This window comes from Zeugodacus cucurbitae, chromosome 2 (genome assembly GCF_028554725.1).
Source record: "Zeugodacus cucurbitae isolate PBARC_wt_2022May chromosome 2, idZeuCucr1.2, whole genome shotgun sequence".
Classification (NCBI taxonomy): Eukaryota; Metazoa; Arthropoda; class Insecta; order Diptera; family Tephritidae; genus Zeugodacus; species Zeugodacus cucurbitae.
In genome coordinates this window covers 10773278-10793679 of record NC_071667.1, presented here as the reverse complement: position 1 = coordinate 10793679, position 20402 = coordinate 10773278, and the positions used below count along the sequence as shown (strand labels likewise).

General features: G+C 34.4%; 2 protein-coding genes across 7 annotated transcripts; both read left to right on the top strand.

The window, feature by feature from the left end:
• The first annotated feature begins 27 nt into the window (after window positions 1-27).
• LOC105212324 (probable cytochrome P450 313a4) lies at window positions 28-3721 on the top strand. The gene is made up of 8 exons (XM_054227144.1): window positions 28-1544; window positions 1611-1814; window positions 1886-2071; window positions 2248-2317; window positions 2416-2530; window positions 2603-2761; window positions 2905-3328; window positions 3389-3721. The coding sequence occupies exons 1-8, from the start codon at window positions 1370-1372 to the stop codon at window positions 3550-3552; spliced, it is 1497 nt and encodes a 498-aa protein (XP_054083119.1). The 5' UTR covers window positions 28-1369; the 3' UTR covers window positions 3553-3721.
• Window positions 3722-5847: 2126 nt separating this feature from the next.
• LOC105212325 (fibroblast growth factor receptor homolog 1) lies at window positions 5848-19613 on the top strand. 6 transcript variants are annotated; one of them, XM_054227102.1, is made up of 3 exons: window positions 10843-11328; window positions 11440-11795; window positions 16101-19613. In XM_054227102.1, the coding sequence occupies exon 3, from the start codon at window positions 16735-16737 to the stop codon at window positions 19219-19221; it is 2487 nt and encodes an 828-aa protein (XP_054083077.1). In that variant the 5' UTR covers window positions 10843-11328; window positions 11440-11795; window positions 16101-16734; the 3' UTR covers window positions 19222-19613. The 6 variants fall into 6 exon arrangements, with proteins under 6 accessions (XP_011182528.1, XP_028896036.1, XP_054083077.1 ...); XM_011184226.3 differs by lacking the exons at window positions 10843-11328; window positions 11440-11795 and adding an exon at window positions 5848-6025; XM_029040203.2 differs by lacking the exons at window positions 10843-11328; window positions 11440-11795 and adding an exon at window positions 6066-6227.
• Window positions 19614-20402: the final 789 nt, after the last annotated feature.

Below are 20402 nucleotides of genomic sequence, written 5' to 3'. Positions count from 1 at the left end.
GTCCAAAGCTGTTGACTGCACTAACTTTTATAAGCATTTTGTGGTCTAAGAATATCATTGAACATCAATTACTATGCAGCAAAGTAGCATATGAAAAAAAATGTAACCACAAAACTAAACACAGTCGGAAGTAAGGGGGAAACACGTGTGAATATATATGTATATGCATGAGTTTTTTTAATATTAAAAAAGGAATATCTCTCTATAATATATAAATATTTCCTCTGTACGTGATTGGACTGATTCTGAACTAATTTTATTCAACTTTTTTTTTGTGTCTTCAGGTGGATTCGAGTGTGGTTTGACCCAATTTTCGTTTGGAAATTTTAGTACTGTTTTGGTTTTTAATTCATAAAAATTGTATAAAGGATCGTAATGTATCCTTTTATAGCTTATTTTGTTGCAAATTGTTTAAAGTATGTAAAAAAATTTTAGTTCTAACCCAAATACTACGGAAGATATTTAAGCATGCATGCGGTGGCGCTAACCTGATGACGCGCAGTGTATATATACTTTATTTAAAAAATGTTCATCAAAACTGTTCATGAAAACTAATAGACTAATACGGTTTCTTCAAAAAAGGTTGAAATACACCTATTAAATGCGAGTGTACGGCACAAAGTCAATTGGGTCCGCTTGTATCTTAAATGAATTTTTATCTTAATGTTTAAAGCAAAGTTAACGGTGGCAATAAGACACATTTAAACGCATTTAAAGCACCCCTATTACTTTCTGATAAGATCTTAGCGAAATTATTTCTAATATGACAAATGTGGACGTTACAATTACCACAATAATCATATATCTATCAATTATACATAATCATATCATATCATATATTGTTTTTCTGGATTGTATAATGTACGATTGCGTGAAATGAACCTGTACTTTGCAATGCCATTTTTTTCGTGGGTTTTCTTATATTGCTTATTATCATTTTACTACGTTCCTTATTAGAAAATTATTAGAACTTATTAGCATAAGTACTTTATTTGCATGTGAACTAACGTACGTACATCGGCAGTCACGGAAATAGGTTTCTTAAAATTTAATTTACTTAACGGTTTAAACTTGTTTGTGACATTATTCTATTACTTCCTTTTAGAGCACTTTCTTAGACGCTAGTGTATATACTAATACACACTTTAAATAAATGTAATATTAAACAAAAACGCACATTTTTTGTTTGCGGATAATTGTTATCATAACCGGGTGTAGCGTTTAGTAATTAAAGTTAAATTATATTGTTCGCGAACAAAATGCATATGGAGTGCATATAAAGATTAGTGTAGCCAACAGCTTTTGACTCAGTTCATCTCGAATACTATATTGTGCTAAATGGTAGTGTGTTGATCTTATCAATACGGAAATGAGTGCCTTATTTGGAACAGATACGCTGATTTTAACGGCAATTATTCTGCTACTGACGGCCAGTTGGCACTTGTATCAAAAGCGAAAATTGTATCGGAATGTAACCTCGAAGCTGCCAACCCTTTATGGTATTCCCTTTATTGGGCTAGCTTATCAATTTTTCGATTTGAATAGTAAGTATTTGTGTTTGGCCATGCGATTAAGCGTATTCTATTTTTCTTTTTGCTGTACAATTGTAGAAGTATACCAGTATGTCGGTCTAAACTTCGATACCATCAAGAATTTAACGGGTTGCATATGGGTAGCAACCACGCCGTTCGTGTTTACCGTCGAGCCCGAGGTAATCAAGCGTGTCACCTCGTCTCCTGATTTCCTCAACAAATCCAAAGATTTGTATGCACACTTTCATAACGGTGTATTAAATGGACTCATCGTTAGTCCAGGTGATAGCGATTTACCTCTGTATCTATATTATATTTCTTTAAGGTAACTTTTTTATTTCTCGAACGAGCAGCAAAAAAATGGAAACCCGATCGCAAAGCTATAAGCCCGTTTCTTGCACATAATAATATCATCGGATTTTTTCCATGCTTCAATGACAATGCAAATAATGTGAAGAATAAACTAGAGTGCCTGGCCGAACAAGGTGAACAGGATATTTTTACAATTATCAAAGAATGTGGTTTACAACTGAGTCTCTGTAAGTATATAACTGAGTATCTTAGTATAAATTTCCCTTTAAAATTTTGAATTTTAAACTCGATATTTTAATCTGTTTTGTTTTTTTGATGTAACATACGAAAAGAAAACTAGACACTTCAAATACATACTCGTTTACGTGCTGAAATTTGACCAATCAATTTTATAAAATTTCAGTCACTATAATGGGAATTGAGATGGAAGAAGGCAGTGAGAAATATAGTGAAATAGTGCATGCACTTAATGCGTAAGTATAGTTTTATCATTCTGTATACTTAACGCTTACAAAATCTATAAAAACTATAAATTAATAAAAAAATATATATCATATCGTAATAATAAAAGCTTTATCGATCACATGACAAAGAACTCCGTATACACTTCGGTGGGTCTTGGATTTCTCTCCCGTACTCCACAATATAGAACACTACGTAAATACATACAAGATCTAGTACAATCTGTAAGTAAAGAAGTATTGCACGTAAACACTATCTATATATATAATTATATATATGTATGTAAATACTTGCAGCTGATTAAAGTAAATAGAGAACGAAAAGATGAATCAGAGGACATAAGCAATTTCGTTGAGGACAAACAAATGATGATTGAATTAGCGCTGAAGGCGGTGCGTCAGGGCGTATTTAGTGAAAAAGACGTGGAAATCGAGTGTTTCACGATGATTGCTGCGGTAAAATTATTTACTTTCTTTGTGCATTGTGTATATTAATTTTATGTGAAAATGTGAAATTTTATATTTTATATGAAAGGAAGTTTTTTGAGTTATGAGTCACGTTCTAAAACTCTAATAAAATAAAACTTTCCCTTCTCCAGTCCTTCGAGACCTCCGTTAGTGCGGCATACACATGTCTATTGATGTTGGCAATGCATCCCGATATACAGGAACGTGTTTTCCAAGAGATTCGCTCCGTATTTCCGGACGGAGTTACAGCCGTAGAATATGACGATCTCAAGAAACTTCCCTATTTGGATATGTTTATAGCGGAAACAATGCGAGTAGCTCCGCCAATACCTTATATCGGACGGCAAGCGTCACAAGACACTGAACTATGTCCAGGCGTAACAATACCCAAAGATATGCAAATTGTTATACCAATTTACGAATTGCATAGACGTAAGGAAATTTGGGGTCCGAATGCAAATCGTTTCAATCCGGATAACTTTTTACCCGAGAATATTGCAAAGCGTCATCCATGTTCCTACATACCCTTCTCGAAAGGCCCACGGAACTGTATAGGTAAAAGTAGAAATTATTTCGTAGTTCTTGTATTGATGTATTAACTAATATATTTGACAGGCTTTCGTTATGCTGAAATCTCATTACGTATCATATTGTTGCATGCGGTGCGCAGTTTGAAATTTTCCACAACTTTTAAATATGAAGACATCGTTCATATACCAAAGGTTACGTTGGGTTATCAAATGGAGCCGCCAGTAAGCATAGAGGTCAGAGCAAACTAAAATGGCTAGGATAAGCCATTCCATAACTATATGTATATCATATATATATATATATACGTATACGTATCCTGAGGACTGCACTTATTAATTTATTACTTGTGCAATATACTCCTTATATACATATATTTATAAACATTTTTGTAATAAATAAATTAAAGTTTGCAAACTATGTTATTCTTCTATGGTCATATTCTCAAAACTTCCAAATATGGAGCTCTGTTAGTTAAGCAATTGAGCATGATATTCGAAATTCTACTTTCTGTCGATATACATATGTAGTGTTCTACTTAACTTTAATACATTTGCCTAATAATTTCCTAAAAGGTCTCTTTTGACTATTTTATTCTTATTCCGCAAAAAAAACATTTTTTTAATCAATTAATTATTTTAATTTTCCATTTAAGTATCGATCACAATTTTCGAAGTTAAATCTGTGTTAAGCAGCAGTTTCATCAGAATAGTTGTCCTTCAACAGATTATACCAACTATGTATGTATTGAGCATCTTTTGTGTCTTTTGTGGAGACTTATAACTAGGGTGCGTTCACTGTAATTATCTTGGGTGTTTTTAATATAAAGTTTGTTGCTCTATTCACAGCATAAATAAATCAGCTGAGAGAAAATTGTTCATAATTAATACAAATATTTCTAATGATAATATAGATATAATTATAAAAATATAGCGTCAATTAATAATATACATACTCTACACATTTTTGAGGATGCTCATATGTGTACCTTTTATATCATACTTTTTATGTTTAAAAAAAAAACAACTTAATATAAATAAAAATTTCAATTCTTCTTTTATCCTTCGTTCATTAACTCGATTTATCCATTTACTATCGAAATATTTTTGATTTTTTGATTTTAGATGAACCAGTCATGAGTTATGGTGGCCACCGCAAGACCTTTTTTTGGACTCGTCATGGAAGATGAGGTGCCAAGGGCTGAGTTTTCGGAATTTTTAAATAAAAATTCCACAAAATACTGTTTAAACATATATCTTTGATGCATTGAATTGTTTAAATGAAATATATATATATGATTGTATATGTATATTAAATAAAGTAAAATTACCCCTGTTTTTAGCCTCTGAAACCCACCTAAACCCTTAAATGTCTATAGCAGAGACCATAAAATGTTGACATAAAGTAATTAATTATTACAAACAAATATGTATGTATACTATTTTCAACTAAACTCCCCTAATGCAACGCCTCTGGCAATTCAAACTCTACAAAGTGGCCGCATTTCGCTACTGCTAGCCAAATTATCTGCTGCTCTCTCGCACGACGGCAGAGAAAGACTCATACACCAATACTAATCTACAGCTGTATTGTATGTATGTGGATTAATTTTGATTTGCAGAATCAATGTTTGTGACAATGGATTAATTTATGTGATTAGAAAGAGCAGCAATCATATATACATACATACATGTGTACATATAAATTTGAGTGCGTTTTAGAGAGGGTTGATATGATCCATGGAGTGACATTTATAAAAGTGCGAATAACAGAAGAGAATATTTATATAAATATATGTATGTATTTAAATATAATGATATGTATGTATATGTAATAGTATGTAAATAATAGTTACAAATCTTTTTGCAATGTTATTGTTATTTAATTTATTATTTAAATTACAAATCTCTTCATATTAATTAATATGCATATAACCGTTAAAAAATATTTGAACTTTGTGCAACCTTGGTACATTTTGAAAAAAAAAAATAATAATACGGAACGAGCGATATTAAAAACCACACTAACAATCAATTGAAACATGGACCGATCGATTTTTACCCTTAATGACACAAAAAATTCGCCACGTGCTTCAATTAAGATTTGCTCGCTGCCTTTTCCTTAATTATCGGTGTTTTTGTTCGCTATATTATTTACTCACGTTATTGATTTTTGCCTTACATTTGTTATATGCGATACATATACGAGTCTTCTTCTTTATGTCTATGTCTGTATATGATAGAGTATATCCACATGCTGATCAATTACGCTATTTGAGTCTTTGAGTGGATGCCGCAGCCGCCTTGCCACCACACCGTCCTAACGCTCCCCCATCTCTATATATACAAAATATATGTAGATTGGCGTGCGTGCCCATCAACAATAAACAATTTTATAAATAAACATCGTTAAATGTTGCGCGACGCACCGATTGCACTCAAATCCATTACAATTTTATTGCTCCACTGAATTCGGCTTTCGCGTTTTCGAGTTGAAAAATTACAGAAAAAATCTCAATTTCTCAAAATCGCGTTCACTAGCTCAATTGGGCGCAATGTAGATCAGTGCTAGTCGCGTAGCAGGAGTATTGTTTTGTTGCAACGATTGCGATTTTTCCAGTGTTCTGATTTTCAGGAAACGCTAGTAAAAAGGCGTGAGTGTCTGAGAACGGATATAATAGTTATAAGGTGCTGTGCAAGTGTGAATTGCGCAAAATTTGAAAAGGTGATATACTCTGTATGTTGAAAAATATATAAAAAGCTCTTGATTATTAAGTGTATGGATTGAAATGATGCCACATTTAACCGGACAGCAAAGTTTACATATGGCATGTAACAAATACACTCATATATTGTGAAGTGAAAAGAAATGAATATGTGATAATTCAAAAATTAAAAATTAGACATTCGGAATTCTTAATAAAAAAGTATGTAGCAATTTTTTCAGTAAATAAGTGAAATTTATTGATCTTTATAAAGCCAGCATAAACGGTTTTTAAATATGAAGTATTTTTTTGCTACAGTCTGATGAAAAGGTCTTAGACCTCGTAGTAAAACCACCATTTCCGTTGTTAATGGTATACTCATATCGGAAATCTAGCTTGCAAACATTTCCGGTGATAACAGTACTCTTCATTATACTTTAGAGATCTTTTACTTTCGATCTATTAAGCAAATTTCTTAAGGCTATAAATATATATACTAATGTACATAGTATAACGTTTTTTTCTCCACCAAAACTTAAACCTTTCATTATATCGAAAAATGTTTAGGTAAGAATTTATAGTTTGCGTGAGTATATAAAGACCGCTTCTACCCGATCCTGACCATTACTTTTTTGTTTTATTTTCTTTAAGAAAATTGAGAATCTTAAGCAAGCGTTATTCTCAAGTAGGTTTGAGCAAAAAACCCACTTCCTAAGCCATGCTTAGCGTCACTCCTCTAACGATCTATTGAAAAACGAAAGTTAAATGTACATATGTATGTACATACAGTGGAACTTCTCTAACTCGAATCACCATAATCCACAAAAAAACTTCGAGCTGTAGAATTCAAAAAGTTCAAAAAGTTGTAAAATATAGATTAATGCACAGTTTTTTTTATTATACTCTCGCAACAAAAGTTGCTAAGAGAGTATTATAGTTTTGTCCACATAACGGTTGTTTGTAAGTCCTAAAACTAAACGAGTTAGATATAAGGTTATATATACCAAAGTGATCAGGGTGACGAGTAAAGTTCAAATCCGGATGTCCGTCTGTCCATCCGTGCAAGCTGTAACTTGAGTAAAAATTAAGATATCTTAATGAAACTTGGAACACGTGTTCCTTAGCACCATAAGAAGGTTAAGTTCGAAGATGGGCGGAATCAGACCACTGCCACTCCCACAAAATGGCGATAACCAAAAACACATAAAGAGCTATAACTAAGCCATAAATAAAGTTAAGAAAATAAAATTTGGAACATATGATCGAATTAGGGAGGGGCACATTTGAATATAATTTTTTTTGGAAAAGTGGGCGTGACCCCGCCCCCAAATATGTTTTTTGTATATACCTTGCAAACAAATAAAGCTATATAAACCAAACTTTCTGCAGTCGTTTCTTTTAACCGTTTCCTTATACAGTCCAAAAATTAAAGATATCGGATAATAACCACGCCCACCTCCCATATAAAGGTTAGGTTGAAAATGACTAAAAGTGCGTTAACTCACTAACGAGAAACGTCAGAAACAACAAATTTTACATAAGAAATTTCAGAAGGAAGCTGCACTGAGATCTTTTTACAAAATGGAAAATGGGCGTGGCGTTGCCTACTTATGGGTCAAAAACCATATCTCAGGAACTATTCGACCGATTTCAATGAAATTCGGTATATAACACTTTCTTGACACCCTGATGACACGGATGGAATATGGGCGAAATCGGTTCACAACTACGCCTACTTCCCATGTAACATAATTTTGAATCCTTCTGATTCGTTCACTTTATAATGTATACATAAGGAACCGATAAAGATAGCGAAATGAAACTTTACACAAATACTGTATTTGGGCTGTGACATCATTTGTGGAAAAATTGTCAAAATCGAACCATGACTTTTCAAGGCCCCTGATATCAAACATGAAGAACTCAGTGCCTAAGGGTAATTTTTCAACGAAAATATAGATAAATCTCTAAATAAATTGCGAGAGCATAAAATGTTCCTTTCCTTACTTGTTTTTATTTTAAGGATGTACGTTAAATAATGTTTTTTGTAATTTTATTTGTTGCATTTTGCTAATGTTTGGCTATTGACGTCTATTATTAAATGATTTATTAAATCCATAACTGTAATATTATATTTTTTGTTCCCCTTCGTACGATATAGAGGGACTCCTTTAAAATTGTACCCTGATAGTAAAATTTTAAATTTTGTATTATGCCCTGACCGAGTTATGGAGATCTCCGATTTATAGAAATTCGAATTAGGAAGGTAATTTTTATGAAATTTGGTTTCTAAACGCTATTGCCAATTCGAGTGTTCGAGTTGTGGAAGTTCCACTGTATATGAATGCATACTTAAACGCAGGCATACATATGTACATATTAATAAACAAAGATATGTATATATCCATAGCAACACCCGCAACCAATTGAATTACCGGCGTCTGTGCAACATATGTAGCACATTACGGTTGAATTGCATGCGCCTGGGATACTCCTTGAAATGCAACCTTTTTCCGTAAATGTCAAAGACAGACCTATGTCAAATGTGTTTACCAACTAATGATTAAATGGAAGCTGTTAAAATAAAATTTAGAATTCTTTTTTTGAATCGTTCTAAAAATATTTACAGGCATATTTTTTAATAATCTATTTTTAAGCCTGAACCTCATTCAGTGAAACGATCATAGATCATTAGATCTAACTAAATACATTAGTATATACATAAATACTCTTACGATGAATTCCCTTAATACTCATTCTTTAAGAGGTTCCTACGGCTTATGCTGATATCTCTCAACGTTTCTCGTTTCAAAGCAGATTTTCATAATAGCAGTTAGCCAGATCAGATTTTGATACGCTATTAGGAAGAATAATGGATTTGAGGTGATCAAATTAATAATTTAAAAAAAAGCCTTGTAGTTTCATCGAAAAAACAGTATAGTATTCTAGAGATATGTTTTCTAAACCTAGTACTCAATATTCGACTTATATTTACACGAATTGAAATTGCTATGGAAAATCGCTTGGTACCGTGTCTCAGTGTATCATTTTCCGAAACATAATCCTAAATCTGCCAAATACAATCTACTGAAGTGATAAACTCATATCTACCGAGCAACGAAGTGTCCATTACTTGCACCATGATTGACATGCAAAGTTCAAAGACCTGTTTTAAAGTCAAACCTTGAGCAAATGAACTATTACTGCGCCAAATTTATGGAAATTGCCATTCAGCGCACTACTCGCCGTAAAAAACGAACATTTTTAGCTGGTAAATATAGATATTTACAAACAGCATGGACAAATGTGGAACTGAATTAGTGCGCGTACTCGCAACGTGGTAGACGACATAAAACAATATTTGCCCTTGTGTGTCATTTGTTGTCAGTGCAGCAATCGGTATTGGGTCGTTAATGGGTTGGGGTGTACTTAAAGAGCCACTAAAAGTCAGCCTTTACATACATATGCAGCCGTGCCTATGTATCTCTGCAGTTCTATATTTATATATTTACGTTTCTTCAACTACGGCGTTTGTGTTGTTATTTTAAATGATTTTGTTGTTTTAATCTTATTAACTGCTGTTGTTGCTGCTATTCACATATGTAAGTATGTCGACGCTGGTGCTACTGTTTTCGCAGTCTTTCGAGCGACGCAAACTCATATTCATACCGCTGAGCGCGTTCAATGGTCCGCGAATGCGAAATATGTATGCTACCTACAAACAAAAGTAGTGAGTCGAATTGTCAAACAACAGACAGCAAGATAGAGTGGCATACCGGCAGATCGGCACACTGACATGCCAATAGAACATGCATGCAACATATGGCTTTGTGGCTTCGAAAATAAAAGCGACGAAAAAAAAAAACAATTAACAGAGATGCGGGAAGTAGGGCTGCAAACTGTTGAACTGAAATGAAACAGAAATTTGTGTAGAACACAGATAACCCTGTAGGAAACTACTTTTAGAACGGTTTTTTGGTACGCTATTTCTCTAACCGCTATCAAAGGGCATGGTTGCTGCTCGGGACTGCCGGTTTACGGAAATATTATTTTATTCGGAGAGAATATTTAATTCACTAAGTAAACAAGCGCAACATGAGTGATCTCTAGGACATACGAGTTCAAGGTTTCAACGTGAGTGCTGCTAGTTTGTTCAAAAAATTGTGATGTAGTCTGTTCTGACGAATCGAAATACATAGAGCTAAAACAACAAAATCGAATTTAATATTGCAGAGCCATTAAAAGTGTCAAAAAGCGTCTTCTAGTTATTCCACAGTACTGAAGTAGAATAAAGAAATCATGAAAACAAAAGTCGAGCCAAAATATACACTCTATCTGAAAAACTGGAGAATAGCCGATGAGTCGAGCCTTGCTTTTATACTGCTGTCGTCAAAATTGGCATCACGATTTTTATAATTATTAGTTACTCTTTCAAATTTTCTTTTGTTTTAATAAACATTTTTTTCGTGAGTTCCAGCACTAAGTAGTACAAATATCGCAAAATAGTGCTACTTTTCAAAGTAAAGATTTTTGTCATTTCCCGCTTTCCTGCAGGGCATGCATACATATTTCTAGTTATGCATATAGCTATAGTTAAGTACATCCACATGTGGTATATGGACGATATGGGGGATAGTATATTTTTCTTTTAATTTTCTGAAATTTCACTATATAAATGTATTAAAATTGAGTGTAATTGATGAGTGCGATCTGCAGTTGAGTGAGTGATTACACACATTCGCACAAATGCACAAACAAATCTACAGCGGCGTGGAGGAGCAATGCGCCGAAATACATACATACCTAAAGTACACAAATGTACACATGTGATGGCCTACGTCCGGTCTGATTTGTAGGCGCAGGCGTATAACGGGAGTGAGCACTAAATACAACCGATCTGAGCAATTGAGTATGCACCACTCTAGAGCCGTTTGAGGGCGTTTCGCCACCGCAGGAAGAAAGCTATTGCCTTAGTAAACACTCTGCATGGATATGCAGATCGAGAGCGTGTGCCATGAACGATGCTATAACAGACAGTTTGGATAGAACGCTACTACAATTAGGAACAAACGGGTGTGCTAGCGCAAACTCGGACAGCAAGGCAAGTGACTGATAAAGCTGAAAAGTTGTGTACTCGCACAAGCAAATTTGTGGGCAATAGCGAGCGTGTTATGAGAGCGTTCTATGTTTTTCGATTTTGTTTTTGTATACTGATCAAACACTCGCGAGTATTTAATTGAAGAAAATGTGGAAAATTTGAAAAAGCGTATATTTGTACAGATGTGTGGGAGCAGTACAAGCGTGAACGGTGAAATATTTCGAGGTACGAGTATAAAATGTTACGAGCTGCAAATAAGTTTATGGTTTTTAAGTTGAAAAAGTGTAAACATACCTAGTTATAATTACATATATGTATTTCATATAATAATTTCAGAAAACAAATAAGATTTTCTAAAAGCTAAATAAACAAATTATTAAATATGTGGTGTTGCATAAAATACAAATTACTTTGAATATGCAAATGTTGTGGAATTTTAATAGCACCTTTTATATAATAAACGTAGAGGTATCTACACACATGTGTATATAAAGCTGAATTAAATAAACTTAAAAGTGCAAATTCTGGATACACAAAATCTACATACTTACTTACATATTTAAATCGGCGAGTACCAGCAACGCTGCTGTTTATATAGACTTTTTTTGAATCCAGTGAGAAAGTAGCAAGAAGCCGAAGACAGGAAGAGCAGCAGCACACATGCCGCCATTAAAGAAAATCACCGGATATATGTGAGACATTTTAATTAATACTAAAAATGATTTAAAGAGCAAAAAATTTAAGAAAAAAAAAACAATAATTAAAAGTAGGACAAACATACATATGCCCAAACAATGGTATATAAGTATGTTACGTTCTATAGTATGTGAAGTGTTTAAAAATATTCAAAAATGACGTACGTGAGATGCTTTTCGTTTATATACATACATATACAGCTACATACATCTATCACAAAAGCGCCTACAAGTGATTGCCAAAAAAGTAAAAAGTTCAAAAAAATAAAATCAAAATCCACTCAGTGAAATTATGAATGAACTAAATAGCAAAAAGCAGAAGAAAGTCTTTTCAAGTGGCTTCTTAAGCAGCAAAGTGCACTGTAAGGCGTTTTGAAATGCGAAGAAAGTGAAGTATAAGAACATATAAAAGCCTTAAAAGCGAAATTGAAATACAGCGCAATGCTAAAAATCAAAGCAAATGCAAAGTACAAAGGTTTTCACTGTTTTTATACGAAGCATATATGTACATATATACTATGTACATGTATAAAAATTTGTATATATGTATATATTATTTTTTCATACTGCGTGCAAATATCCATTCATGCAAAGTTATAGCTTACAAATATATATTTATTTTATATATACATAGTATACCGTGTAGCCAAATTAATTCCAATAGGAAAATCTTTTGCACCAATAAAACAAAATTTGTTTTTGTGTCACTAATTTTTATAAAGTTGTCATATAAATTTATTTATTTTGTAATTATTTAGAATTTCATTCGATTTTCACTAAAAGGTATATAAATATATTCCTTACTAAACCTCATTTTACTCTCAATAACTGATACACAATAGTTATAGGAGATCTATTGCGGAGATCACGCACTTCGGGTGTGCGAAACCAGCAGAAATCATATTAAAATTCTTCTATGGACCAGGCAGCAACACCAAAACTAAGGCGGAAATGAGAATAGTACAGTTGGGTGTTGGAATTTTTTGAAAAACTGTTTTTCAAACAAGTGAGGAAGGGCTAAGTTCGGGTGTCACCGAACATTTTATACTCTCGCAATTTATTTATTTCATTTTATTAATATAACAAACAATTTGACTCATATATTCGGCATATACATATATGGTATAAAGTCCAATGAAAGTTGGAAACCCTAATTTAAAGTATATGGGAGATAGATGAAGTTATGACCCGATTTCACTCTTTTTGGCACGGAGATATATTATTATTATTAGAAGAAACATATTCTCTCTGAATTTCTTCAAAATATCGGAAAGACTTACTTATATTTTCGGTAAAAAATTTGTTAGAAGCACTGAGGTCCTCATTTTCGATAAATATTGTCTTGAATTGTCTTACGGAGCAATTTCGACGATTTTTAGAAGGGCGATGCCACTCTTTAAATGTAGTATTTTTGCAAAGCTTTGTTCCGATATCTTCACTAGTGCTTACTTTATATATTGTAAAGTAAACTATGCAGACCGACTTCAAAGTTCTGGTATATGGGAATTAGGCGTTGTTGTGAACCGATTTGTACTATTTTCACAACGTACCATTGGGAAGATAGGAAGATATTATGTACCGAATTTCATTGAAATTGGTCGATTAATTTAGGAGATATGGTTTTTGACCACTAAGTGGGTGGAACCACGCCTATTTAAAATTTTCTATACCATTTTAAGTACAGCACTTCTGTACCATCTTTATAATGAAATTTAATGTTGGTAATGTTGGTTTTCCTTACTGAATTAAAGCATTTTTAGTCATTTTCAACATAACCTTTTCTCTATTCTTGGACTGTATAAGGTAGTACCTAAAGAAACGACTCTAGAAAGTTCCCTTGATATACCTTTAGTAGTTTGCGAGATATGTACAAAAAACTTAAAACTAGTTTTAGGATTTATGTACAACCAACCGTTATATGAACAAAACTATAACACTCTCTTTGGCAACTTTGTTGCCAGAGTATAATAAAATGTTTCTAGGTCAATTCAATACTTCTGTTCTTTTTCCAACAGGGTATTTCTTGTTGATTGCTTATTTAGGAGGCATTTGTGAAAGAACGAAAATGTAAATAGATCTTGTAGTTTGCGATGATTTTTCTATGAATATTCAACGCAGTTGAGTATGGATAAGATAAATAAATATGTAATTTATTTTCAGTTTATAATTTATATAAGTTAAACTTAGCTAGTCTGCATTTGTAGAATTCAGTACAGATATTTATCAATTTTAATCAAAATATTTTAGGCGTCAAAGAGTAAATAATATATTGATAATTGATACAGTAAGCACTTTTTCGGTTTACACGTTTTGAATTGCAATTATATTCAAAAACTTTTTTTTTCAAATTCATTCTTTTCACGCTTTACTTGGCATCTGGTGATGCAATTTCGGCTTGTATATTTTAAAGAAACTAATAATAATCACTAATTATAATTCTATAAATTTCTTGTATGAGCTGTTCACATCTAAAAATTGTAAATAATCACGTAGTGCTACTAATGTTATGACATTGATTTCCGCGATTTCCCTTTTAATTATCCGATATTGTGTTAAGAATAAAAGCTTGAAAATTCTCTTATAAACAGCTATAAATATAAAGGTTGAAAGTGCAATAATGTTAATATGTATTAGTATTAATTTCTAAACAAATATATACATACATATACTTATATATGTACATATGAACATATTTTACGTCAGCTCGATCAAGTACATTAATTGTAGTGAAAAAATCGCAAATACGTATAAATATAATTTTCATGGAATATCGTTTGAGGTAATTACATTTTTTCTGCAAAAATAAACTTCCGCAAATAGTTTATTTATACACCTTAGTTGTTTTTGTATAGAAATACGCTTTACTAAATGCGCTTTTCCGCCGGAAGTGTTTAAAGTTTGCCATAACTTTATTAAAAAAAAACACATACTGACTGCAGTTTTTAATGAAATACAATTCTAAGTAATTTGTTGCTTTAACAATTCAATAAAGTTGCCATTCTGAGCGATTTACCGATTAAAATCACCTTCGAATTCATCGATAACAATTTTGTAATACGATTTGGCTTTTGCTTCAATGTATGATGTTGGTCTAAGTAGCGGCGATTACTTTAACTTGATATCTTAAGATCTGAAAACATTCTCTTGAGGTCTGAAAACATTCACTTTGTTTGAAAGAAAATCACTAGAAACTAGACCTAAATTACATGGTTGAAAGAAACCAAAAATGCTTTTATGGTTTTCCTGGATGATTGCCGACTGAATTACAAAGCAAAATGGTGGAACATTGTTTCATCGATTGACACTCTCTAAAAATCCGAGGTTTTTATAAAAGTGCTGTTTTATTTATTTTCTAAATACTTGAGATTCTTGAAAACAATTGAAGATTTGCAAAAAATTATCAAAAATTATTGTATAGCAAAAGCTACATATTTATTGCTGCGTATATTCACTATACTGATAAACTGTACATTTATGCCCCATTTATACCCTCTGTTCTTTCTTTTTATGTTTTCTATTGCATTTCTCTGTTCATTCAATTTGGTTGCCACATTCACCATGAATGTTGTTTTGAACGAATTCAGCGCAATCTACAGGCAGTCATTGTTTAGACAGAATTCGCACAAATCTCATGGGTTGTTATGTGTACGAGTGTATACACATACATTTATTGTAGTTGTAGTAATTGCGTTAAATTGAAATAAAAGAAATCAAGTCAATCCCCCCTACTTTTGTTTATTTAGTTTGATTTTAGCTTGCATAGACTTTGCCTCCTTTTAAATTGATAAAACGTAATTTTGGATAAACTTTCAGTGCGATTCAAAATTGTTTTGCATTTGATTTTATTGAGAAACCCAAATTGGGTAATTGAGTTGGAATTTTGTTTTCGCACGGTTTAATAAATTTTGTGTTTTTTTGAAATATCCTCAAATCTTTCTAAAAGAAAAAAAATATAATAGATCTTTCACAATTTCACAGAGTTTATATTTCGAGTATCTCATGAAATGAAATAGTGATTTCTGTACGCCGAGTAAAGACTTTGCGAGAGATACTTACAAACAATCCAAGGCATAGAGGGCAATGGATTGATCTGTAGGGTATGAGCGCTTGGTTGTTTAATCTACTGGCATAGAAAAATACGTTTGAAATTATATACCGGTGCTATTTAACTATTAGATCTCATCCATAGTTTAGGATCCTCCTTTTGTCGGATGTCTATATTACTATTTCATAAAAATAATAATAATTTTAATAGCGCAATTTTATAACATTATGCATTTCCTGTTCATTTTTTCGTTACAGAAACCTTTGGGAGCTATCAACAAATCTGTCATCAAAGAATTTGACAGCTACATTACCGCAGATAAGGGCAGAAGACTCTGATGTATTATAAATAAATCCATCAACAGCGATTGAAGCGCGGCATAACCGCGAACCAAAAACCAATCTAAGACACCAACAACAATTCAACATTTACATTACGATATTTCCGCTTGAAAAGGTGATTGTCGCTAGAGATCACACAGGGGATCAACGCAGCCGCGCAAAGTGATCAAACATCAAACGTCGATCGTCAAATGATAAACGGGAAAAACACATGTTGCTTGCGATCGACAGAAGTGCGTGCAAATGCATAGACAACAGCAACAGCAACAACAATTGTGACAACTGGTAAAATAGCTAGAAACAACAACAGCGCACTACTAAAGCAGCAGTAATAAATTAAAAGCAGAAATAGAGAGTCTCAAATTAAAAGAAACTAAAGTGGATTTCCGGTGAATCAAGAAGCCAAAACCGGAGCAACAACGGCAACAACGACAACAACAACGCACAGCGACTGAAGCATCCGCATGACAAAACCATATACACCGCACATGTGTCAACGCGCACCCCTTGCGAGGTATTTACAAAAATAAACAGGCGGGTGCAACTAAAAATGGATGCAACACGCGACATAGCTACGAACGCACCAACTGCAACAATAACAACAACCTCACACACAAACACATTTCAAGCAAATTCTATAGCCTCGGGCAGCCCAAAGTACTCGAGACGCTGCTGGAGCAAAAGTATGGCCGCCGCCACAGTCATAGACGCTGCCGAAACGACAGCGAGTCATAAACCACAGCGTAGTCACATAAATTACAAAAATAGAAACCAGCGACAGTGTGGAGTTGCCACGGCAACGCGTAAACGCACAGCTATAGTCAGTAGCCACGCAGATAGTGGCGGACGTAGCACGATACCGACAATGGGCGCATTTTCGGAACTCAACAAAAGCAAAATTATCTCCCTCAGCATTTTGCTATTTTGCATACTCTATGCAACGCCTACAGTGTCGGCCAGAAAGCCCACTTCGCAAGAGCTCAACGATTACGACGATGCAGTGTTCGAGGTGCAAAAGCGTAGCGAAGTGCAAGAGTTTGCCACCGAGACGGTAGCAGAAAATGGCGACATAGACAGCTTGGGCGGCGATGATGCTAGCGGTACGCTTAGGAATAACGCTAGCGCCACCAACACGGATGAGAGCGAACTTACTGATTTCGCGCCACGTTTCAAGAATTCCAAATATCTGCCGAATATACACTCGAAACCCTCCGGTAGTTATATACAACTCTCATGCCCAGCAATTGGCCGACCAATGCCGAACATAACATGGACACGCAACGACACGAAGATCTTACGACATATGGGACGTGTGCGCAAAGTGAAATGGGTTATACATATGGAAGACCTGGTGCCAGAAGATTCGGGCATCTATAAGTGTCGCATATGCAACTATTTAGGTTGCATCGAACACGAAACGAAATTGATCATCAGCGATCGTGTAAATCACAAACCGATTATATTGAAAGCACCTATGAATCTAACATTGCCGTTAAATGCGAGCGGCCATATGGAATGTGTATACTTGTCGGATTTGCACAGCAAAAAAACCTGGACATTCACGCCTTGTAATAAAACATCCTGTTCGCTGAATACCACTTTCCTGAAGAATGTGGAAGATGTAGATATTTTGAATTTCACCAATGTGATGCCGGAAAATGAGGGCTGGTATACCTGCATAGAAATGAACGGCCTTGGTCAGTCACACAGCAGCGCTTATCTGCGTGTGCAAGATCCCAGTATACGCGCCGTAGTGAAATCTATGCACGGCTATGAGATATGGGGTATTGTGGCCGTTATGGTGTTGCTCGCATTGGTATGCATCATCTTCTTCGTATATGTGCTGCGCAAAGTGAAACATGAAAAGCTGCTCAAACAACGCATCGAGACGGTGCATCAGTGGACGAAGAAGGTGATCATATATAAGCCGCCGAGTGGCGATTCCAGTGGTTCAATGGATACTATGATTATGCCGGTGGTGAAAATCGAAAAGCAACGCACGACTGTGCTGCAAAGCTCCAACTCGGAACCGGCACCATTTAATGAGTACGAGTTTCCGCTGGATTCTAATTGGGAAATACCGCGCTCACAACTGATACTGGGCGCAACACTTGGTGAGGGTGCTTTCGGACGTGTCGTCATGGCCGAGGTTAATAATTCAATTGTCGCCGTGAAGATGGTGAAGGAGGGTCATACTGATGACGATATTGCAAGTTTAGTGCGTGAAATGGAGGTCATGAAGATCATCGGTAAACACATCAATATAATTAATTTACTTGGCTGTTGCAGTCAATCGGGGCCGCTCTATGTGATTGTCGAATTCGCACCGCATGGTAATCTCAAAGACTTTCTCAACAAAAATCGTCCGCTAGCCGCTGGCACACTTAAGGATTATGGTGATCAGCAACATCAGCTACCGCTACCGAAGCATCATCTCACCGAGAAGCATCTCATTTCGTTTGCTTTTCAAATTGCGCGCGGCATGGAGTACTTGGCATCACGCCGCTGCATACACCGCGATCTGGCCGCACGCAATGTGCTCGTGAGCGATGATTATGTCATGAAGATAGCGGATTTCGGTTTGGCGCGCGACATACAGGACACCGACTACTATCGCAAGAACACCAACGGTCGTTTGCCGATCAAATGGATGGCGCCCGAATCGCTGCAGGATAAATTCTACGACTCACAGAGTGACGTCTGGTCTTATGGCATATTGCTTTGGGAGATAATGACCTTCGGCGCCCAGCCATACCCCACCATCATGTCGGCGGAGGAACTCTACAGCTACTTGATGTCCGGTCAGCGTATGGAGAAGCCGTCTAAATGCTCGCTGAATATTTATATGCTTATGCGTCAATGTTGGCACTTCGATGCTAGTGCACGTCCGACCTTTGCTGAGATTGTCGAGAACCTCGATAAGCTGCTGTTGGCCAATGAAGATTATCTCGACGTGGCGGTGGCGAATCTGGAAACGCCACCATCGTCAAGTGACGATGAATCGGATGTTGAATCCCTGCGCTATCACTATAAATAAGTAAATTGGTCTTTGGTCTGACGATTTATAGGTTGTATATACACAATTAAATGAAAATGTTAGCGTTGGAAATAGGAGTTGACGCTGCGCTCTCCATAATACTCATAAAAATTAGGTTAAGTCGACGAAAGTATTTAAATACTCGTTAAGTTGCGAGCTCAAATTAGTATATTTAATTACTCATAGGAATATTAATTAAGGCGTAATATAAAATTTAGTTAATACTATACATTTTAATTGAAAATATTATTATTTATATAACACTTCTCAATGCTTTCATGGCAAAGTTGTAGAACCAAAGGCAAAATACCAAAAATTAGTTAAGTCATAGGCTTCGACCCGTTGTGCAATAATCGTGTAACTCGGTAAATCGGAAGCTCAATATAGTTTTAATAATATTTATTATATATGTGTAGTTGTAGTTATCTAGGGTGGCCATTATTTATATTGTATCGTATCAACAACTTATTGGTTAAAATTAATCAAATATATTATACAGATTTTCCTTAGGAATCACCCTGTAGTATACAATATTAATAAGACTTTTAGCAGTAGGAGTATAAATTAATGAAAGTCATAAAATAATAAAAATACCATATATACATTCAAGTCAAGTGAAAAATTCTATAATATACACAATGGTCAATCGAACAAACAACTGATATAAATAAATAGAGAGAGCTTAGAAAGAGTTTATTCATATACGAGTACATACTCTCTTGTAATTAATTCAGTATGATGACTTAGTAGTTGCTCTCTCATGTAAGTCTCTTCTACAAGAGAGCAGAGCTTAGACATTTCATATCTAGTAAAGAAGTAGCGAAGCGATAAACACTTGAATGAAATACATTTCTTAACCTCTCAAACATAACGTGCTGAATCGAACACACAATTGATATAAAGTAAATAGACTAGCACAAATCAAATAGAAATATAATAACAAACGGTTACACCACCTAATTGAGATGTCCCTAACCTTGTTATTCTCTAAATTCTTTGACAAGAGAGCAGTACTCAAACACTGCTTGTAGCGAGTGGCGAATCGAAATGGCTATTATATTTTTGTACTGAATTATAGTATTTTAGTGCCTTCTAAGTTGTTTATATGAAAACATATGTACATTTTTAATATTAATCAAATATTTATCATATAAGTCAATATTTCTGTAGAAGTACACAAA